This window comes from Oncorhynchus tshawytscha, linkage group LG24, assembly GCF_018296145.1.
Source record: "Oncorhynchus tshawytscha isolate Ot180627B linkage group LG24, Otsh_v2.0, whole genome shotgun sequence".
In the NCBI taxonomy this organism is placed as follows: domain Eukaryota; kingdom Metazoa; phylum Chordata; class Actinopteri; order Salmoniformes; family Salmonidae; genus Oncorhynchus; species Oncorhynchus tshawytscha.
Genome location: NC_056452.1, coordinates 22,500,565 through 22,508,008, shown reverse-complemented (window position 1 = coordinate 22,508,008; position 7,444 = coordinate 22,500,565). Strand labels below are relative to the sequence as shown.

General features: G+C 40.8%; 1 protein-coding gene across 1 annotated transcript in view; it reads left to right on the top strand.

Annotated features, from left to right (window-relative positions):
- Window positions 1–155: 155 nt before the first annotated feature.
- The window catches only part of LOC112223394 (guanine nucleotide-binding protein subunit alpha-13-like), a 34,717-nt gene continuing 27,428 nt past the window's right edge, over window positions 156–7,444 (top strand). The window contains exon 1 of the mRNA XM_024386393.2: window positions 156–502. Coding sequence (XP_024242161.2) covers window positions 220–502 — 283 coding nt within the window. The 5' untranslated portion in view covers window positions 156–219. The remainder of the gene's footprint in view (window positions 503–7,444) is intronic.

Genomic DNA, 7,444 nt, shown 5'->3' with positions numbered 1-7,444 from the left:
TGGGGTCCACAAAAAAAACATGACAAGATAAAAACACTCATACACTGATAGTCACACAAATAATGTGCGTTTGTGTGTGAACGAGCTGCCTAGCGAAAGAGGTGTGTCACATGTAGTACACAGAACTGGAATAATTATATTTCTACAGTGTAGTCGCGTTTCCGCGCGCCTCACATGCACGAGCAAACTCTCCCGTGTATCGATGAAGCTGGTTGAAACATGGCGGACTTCCTGCCGACCCGATCCGTGCTAAACCAGTGCTTCCCAGTTTGCCTGCTTTCCAGCACCGAGGTTGAACAGCTGAGGAAATCTAAGGAGATTGACAAAAGTCTTTCCCGAGACAAAACCTACGCGGAACGACTAGTAAAGATACTTTTACTGGGCGCGGGCGAGAGCGGCAAATCCACTTTCCTCAAACAGATGAGGATCATCCACGGGCAGGACTTCGACCAGCAAGATCGTGAAGAGTTCCGGGCAACAATTTACAGCAATGTTATCAAAGGTAATTAGGGAGAACGTCTATGGGACTAAAAAGCTACGAGTTAACATTCTGGACTCTTCTTTCGAGCCAAAGTGAAAGTTGAGTGTTAAAAAAAACCTTTTGGGCGAAGTTTACATTCTGTGTATGCGTGGAGCTGCTCGATGAAATTAGCAGCTAAATTAGTTAGCTAGGGATTTAACGTTAGCTTCAGAACTACAATTAAACATTCAGTTTAGTGGATGAACGCCAGTGTTGTTTATGACTAACGTTGTCGGCTAGTATGAGAGTGTCTCAGCTTTTAATGTAAAAGGGCCATTTTATGTTATAACTAGTTCAATCCGATGCAGACAGTGATGCAAAAAGGTCATTAGGGTGCCTCTTTTAAAAAGTGTTAAGTTACTTCCTGCTGTCAACTCTTCAGTGGCGAAGCTGCATATAAAGATGTCTGAATTCGGATGACATCATTGTTTTACCACTGTACTCCACTATGTGTCGGTATTCACGTCATAATAGAACTTCCCCCTCGACCACGCCCACAAATTGGGAAAAACAGACGCTATTCCACATTGACCCCCATTGTAAAACATAAATAAAAAGCCTACTTAGTCATCCATAGGTAATTCTACAGAAATAACAAAATATGCAGAAAAGCTGTCAAATTCCCAACCTACGGTTCGGAATGCTCCCACATAGGGAAATACAGCCTGCGAGAAGAGCCATGTGGCTTTTAGCGCCAACAGACGCTGACTGAGACACAATATTTTGCAGACCCTCCAGGATTTCGTGATTTAAAAAAACATGTATTTATGTGTCCAAAAATTGTTGATTTTTGCAGCAGCATTTCTGAAATTCTGCCATACATTTTGCAATGTTTTTTTTCACGTTAATTTCATTATAAAGTCATTTGTGCTCAGTTTTAGGAGGATTTTAAGCAGAATACATAACTCAAAAACGATTAGTTTTGTTTATTTTCGTGAACAGCAATTTTTCTGAACAAAAAATGTGTGGAAACTAGCTCAGATTTCATATATATATATATATATATATATATATATATAAAAAAAAAAAATTTTTTTTAAATGCATGCCCCCTTAATCTGTAAATAGTATAAAAGATTAAACTAGGACAAAATAAACACCTGGGGTCCAATCTGCATTTAAGACATTATCTCAAGTTCATCTTCCATGAAAACAATTGGAGACAAATTTATCTTTTCGGCTGTTTCTTTTTGCTGTTTCTTTTTTTGAACAAACGCAGCTCTTTTTCTGAACATAAGAGGTGGGGGGGGTGACCGAGGGCCTAGCTCATCTAGTCCTATATCTCAATGTAATCCTCCATTTCATCCTCTCTATCCTCCATATCAATTGCTCCACTGCGGAGTCGTTGGTTGTGGTACAGTACGTTTTACAGAGATTTTAAAACGGAAAAGCTGACACATTTCTCTGTGCTTTGAGCAGCGCTCTCCATGGACAGACTGGGGAAAGCAGAGTGCCGACCACCCTACTAAAGCCAAGGTCAGCGGAGTAAAAGTTTGAGTAATACGCCACTCACCTTGATTCTTTCAGCGCTTGTCACAGTTTTCCCTGCTACCACTTCAGGCATGGTGATCTGCCGCTGCTGTGCAAACTGTTCTGACATTCTCATGTGCTTTGCTGATTCCAAGTGACTGTTGATTGTCGACTTTCTCTTGTGTTCCAGCATAATGTTGCACGGAGTTCAAAACAATTTCTCCCCACTTTCATGTAAAACATTTGGAAATTGTTTTGCACGGTCTTTAGCTGTTATTTTTGTTGGCAAATGAGATTGTTCATTTGTGCTGCCTGTCAGCCATCTTTGCAAGTGAATACGTTGACAGGCCAGGGGGAAAAACTTTGTTGACGTGGTCGGATTGGGCCATTTTCCACGGTAACAGTGCAGTAGTTGGTCAAAATTACTAACCCGCTTTTGATTAATGCGCTGAAAGTACGGGGATTCGTCAAAATTGCGAGGTCTCGCGTAATAATAGGCACTGTTTTGTTGATTTTTGCATTGAATTATGCGATCGCGGAATCCTGGAGAGACTGATTTTGGCTTCCCATTGTGACCTAGCTAAGCGGCTCTGATACCACCTTCTGTGAGAGTGCACCTCCCCACAATTCCCAAACAGCGTGTCCTCTATTCATTTAAATGTGTTGACATTTGGAGAAATTGCTTGAGCTGCGCTCAGAATTAGTAAAGTATGAAAGCCAATGGTCCAATATTCTAGAACACTGCTGTACGTATGTGTACTTGTTTGATACTCTGATGGACCCTTAAGGCTATCTGAGATTTTTAGGAGAGAGAACTAATTTATAATAAATAAATAAAAATCGGAAATATCACATTTACATAAGTATTCAGACCCTTTCCTCAGAACTTTGAAGCACCTTTGGCACCGATTACAGCCTCGAGTTTTACTTGGTATGATGCTACAACCTTGGCACACCTGTATTTGGGGAGTATTCTCCTCTGCAGTTCGATCAGGTTCAAGTCCGGACTCCGGCTGGGCCACTCAATAACATTGAGACTTGTCCCAAGCCACTCCTGGGTTGTCTTGGTTGTGTGCTTAGGGTCGTTGTCCTGTTGGAAGGTCAACCTTAGGCCCAGTCTGAGGTTCTGAGTGCTCCGGAGCAGGTTTTCGTCAAGGATCTCTCTGCACTTTGCTCAGTTCATCTTTCCCTCGATCCTGAGTAGTCTCCCAGTCCCTGCCACTGAAAAACATCCCCTCAGCATGATGCTTCCTCCACCATTCTTTACCGTAGGGATGGTATTGGCAGTGGTGGAAAAAGTACTAAATTCTCATACTTGAATAAAACTAAAGATACCTTTTAATAGAAAATGACTGAAGTAAAAGTGAGTCACCCAGTAAAATACTACTTGAGTAAAAGTCTAAAAGTAGTTTGTTTTAAATGTACTTAAGTATCAAAAGTAAAATATTTTAAAAAATTGACTAATAATAAAAAAAAATCCTTATTAAATAAACCAGACAGCACAATTTTCTTGTTTTTCTTATTTACGGATAGCCAGGGTCACACTCCTACACTCGGACATCATTTAAAAACAAAGCATTTGTGTTTAGGGAATCCGTCAGATCAGACTCAGTAGGGATGACCAGGGATGTTCTTTTGATACATGTGCGAATTGGACCATTTTCTTGTCCTGCTAACCATTCAAAATATAACAAGTACTTTTGGATGTCAGGAAAATGTATGGAGTAAAAAGTACATCATTTGTTTTAGGAATGTAGTAAAGTGAAAGGTATCAAACATATAAATAGTAAAGTACAGAGAGACACCAAAAAACTACCTAAGTAGTACTTTAAAGTATTTTTAAAGTACTTTACACCACTAGGTATTGGCCAAGTTATGAGCGGTGCCTGGTTTCTTCTAGACGCAAAGCTTTGTATTCAGGCAAAAGTTCCATCTTGGTATCATCAGACCATAGAATCTTGTTTCTCATGGTCAGAGTCCGTTGGGTGCCTTTTGGCAAACTCCAAGTGGGCAGACATGTTCCTTTTTTACTGAGGAGTGGCTTTCATCTGACCACTACCATAAAGGCCTGATTGGTAGAGTGCTGCAGAGATGGTTTTCCTTCTGAAAGGTTCTCCCATCTCCACAGAGGAGCTCTAGAGCTCTTTCACAGTGACCATCGGGTTCTTGATCATCTCCCTGACCAAGGCCCTTCCCCATTGCTCAGTTTAGCCAGACAGCCAGCTCTAGGAAGTGTCTTGGTGGTTACGAACTTCTTCCATTTAAGTATGATGGAGGCCACTGTTTTCTTGGGGACCTTCAATGTTAATAAATGTTTTGGCACTCTTCCTCAGACCTGTGCCTTGACACAACCTGTCTCTGAGCTCTACGGACAATTCCTTCGACCTCATGGCTTGGTTTTTGCTCTGACATGCACTGTCAACTGTGGGACTTTATATAGACAGGTGTGTGCCTTTTCAAATCATGTCCAATCAATTGAATGTACCACAGGTGAACTCCAATCAAGTTGTAGAAACATCTCAAGGATGTTCAAAGGAAACAGGATACACCTGAGCTCAATTTTGAGGCTCGTAGCAAAGGGTCTGAAAACGTAGGTAAAAATAATAATAATCAATAAAAACCTGTTTTCACTTTGTTATGGGGTATTGTGTGTAGATTGATGAGGAACAACATTCATTTAATCCATTTTGGAATAAGGCTGTAACATAACAACATGTGGAAAAAGTGAAGGGGTCTGAATACTTTCCAAATGCACTTTAACTCCACTCACTTCTTCTGTGTAGTCCGTTTTGTTTGTGTGGTCTTGGCTAGCTTAATGTCCGGTCGGTACCTAGATAGCAATCACTCACGTGACTAACGTTAGCCCTGTCATGAAAAGGGGCATGAGGGAAGCCCTACGATAAAGGCAATGTTGAAAAGTAATCTTTAGACATGTTTTCCTTATGTAGTTTTGTAATGAACTAATTAACAAGCAGACAACAAGAAAATTGCATTTTGAAAAGGGTCAAGTTATTTTCCCCCAAAGGCAGGTGTGCCACAACATTCTATTGGAACCCAGAAAGAGTAGCTGCTGCCTTGGCAACACCTGATGGGGATCCCTAATCAATACAAATACTGAACAAAAATATGAACGCAACATTTACAAATATTTTTGTGAGTTACAGTTCATATAATTAAATCAGTCAATTTAAATTTCATTGGGCTCTAAGTAATGGATTTCACGTGACTGGGCAGGGGACAGCCATGGATGTGCCTTGGAGGTCATAGGCCCTCCCACTTGGCTGCCAGGCCCACGCACTGTTTTGAGGCCGTTTGGACGTACTGCCAAATTCTCTAAAACGATGTTGGAGGCAGCTTATGGTAGAGAAATTAACATTCAGTTCTCTGGCAACAGTTCTGGTGGACGTTCCTGCAGTCAGCATGTCAATTACACGCTCCCTCAAAACATGAGACATCTGTGGCATTGTTTTGTGACACAACTGCACATTTTAAAGTGGTTATTTATTGTCCCCAGCCCAAAGTGCACCTGTATAATGATCATGCTATTTTATCAGCTTCTTTATTTGCCACACCTGTAAGGTGGATGGATTATCTTGGCTAAGGAGAAATGCTCACTAACAGGGATGTAAACAAATGTGGGCACAAAATCTAAGAGAAAAGATTTTTGTGTGTATGGAACATTTCTAGGATCTTTTATTTCAGCTCATGAAAAATGGGACCAACAAGTTACATGTTTATTTTTGTTCAGTGTATTTAATACCAACTGGTTTTTAAGCTACGGCATGCGATATGGTTCAATACCGACTGGTACTATCCACTGAGTTTTTAAACTACGGCTCGCGACATGGTTCAACGAGCCAATATATCAGCACGAGAGGTAAGTTGAGCCACCCCTTGTTTCTCGGAAACCATACTTAAGCAGTAAGGCAATCAAGGCAGTGTTGTATCATGAATACAGTCACAGGTAAAAGGCATTGTCAACCCGTTTACCTGCGACAGTATTCGTGATGCAACACTGCCTTGCGTGTCTTACGCCTTGATCACCCCTACAGCATCATACCGTTTTGGTACGATGCTGTAGGTGTGATCGAGGCATTGGAATGCTACATTTGCCTTGCAGTATTGCATTGCAGAGGCAGTTTCAGTGTGTTCTGTGTGGTGTGTCGTATCTTTGGCTATGCCAGATTAAGTGATATGACATGCTATTCTGTAAAATCCTTTCTCCGTAATTAATATTACCTGATTGAGCTAATCATGTAAATGTAATTAACTAGAGAGTCGGGGGCACCACAAAATAATATTTATAGAGCTGTCATCTTCCGAATAAACTCTTAAAGACCTAGTAATATTTTACATCAATAGCAGTCAATATTAATCGTCACCTTAATTCAGTCTCATCTGAAAGGTGTAAATTCTTGGTTATCTGCACGAACCCTGGCTAACAAGTTGAATCAGCAATACAAAATTGGGTTTAATTATTTATTTACTAAATACCTTACTAATCACACAGAATTACATATATGCAGAATGAATTATACCTTGATTACAAATTACGTCATAAAGGAAACCGTCCCGAACGGGCGGAACAGATATGACAGCTTGTTACACAAAAGAAAAGGGTCTGGGTTTGAGTGAAAGAGCGGGAAGACTGAGGGACAGGGAGAAGCTGTGCTATCGTAAATACAGTATCTTATGCATTCTAAATTACTGTCCATTTGGAAAAGGAAAATGCAATAAATATTTACTCTGAGCTGCGCTTCGGTAGGTTGGTGGTAGATGGAAGGCCGTGTTGCCAAACCGAGTCCTTTGTCCTTTGAAGAATGTCTCTGGTGGTCAATTGGATACGTTGTATTAACGTCGTTGTGTGGTAGACGGGATACTCTGTCTGTTCTTTCCTAGCCCGCGTTTGCAGCTGCTGTTGCTAACTCAACGGCTAGGAGGTATCACTTCTGTAGTGAATGAGAGTTCAAAGTTCATACCATTCGCAACCAAAGCTCACGCTGAGGTTGGCTTAGTTCTGTAGTTGACATGTTAGTCCTTTTAACGCAGAGGATGCAGACCTCACGTACTTGGAACAGGAGGTTACATTTTCGTCAAGGATTTATATAGTGGAGCGAGAAGGGTGTGTTTGAAAAGTTTTATAACCCATGTCTCTTCACAGGGGCAGGCCACTGATTGAGCAGAGCCCTAACCATATGAAAACCCAAATCTCTCATTTGGAAGCTAAAATTACATTTAATCTCTTCACCGATAATTTTATATTCAAACATTTAAATTGAACAACAATTCCATGTGACTCCGATAACTACAATGTGCAGACTTTCCACTGTAGAGTTTGTCATCCTGTCATTGATGAGATTGGCCCAGATGACAACCAAACTGACATCATATTCATTAAGTTCCACCGCATATGTTAAGTTGGTCAGATCACCACAATATAGTTAATTCCCCCCGA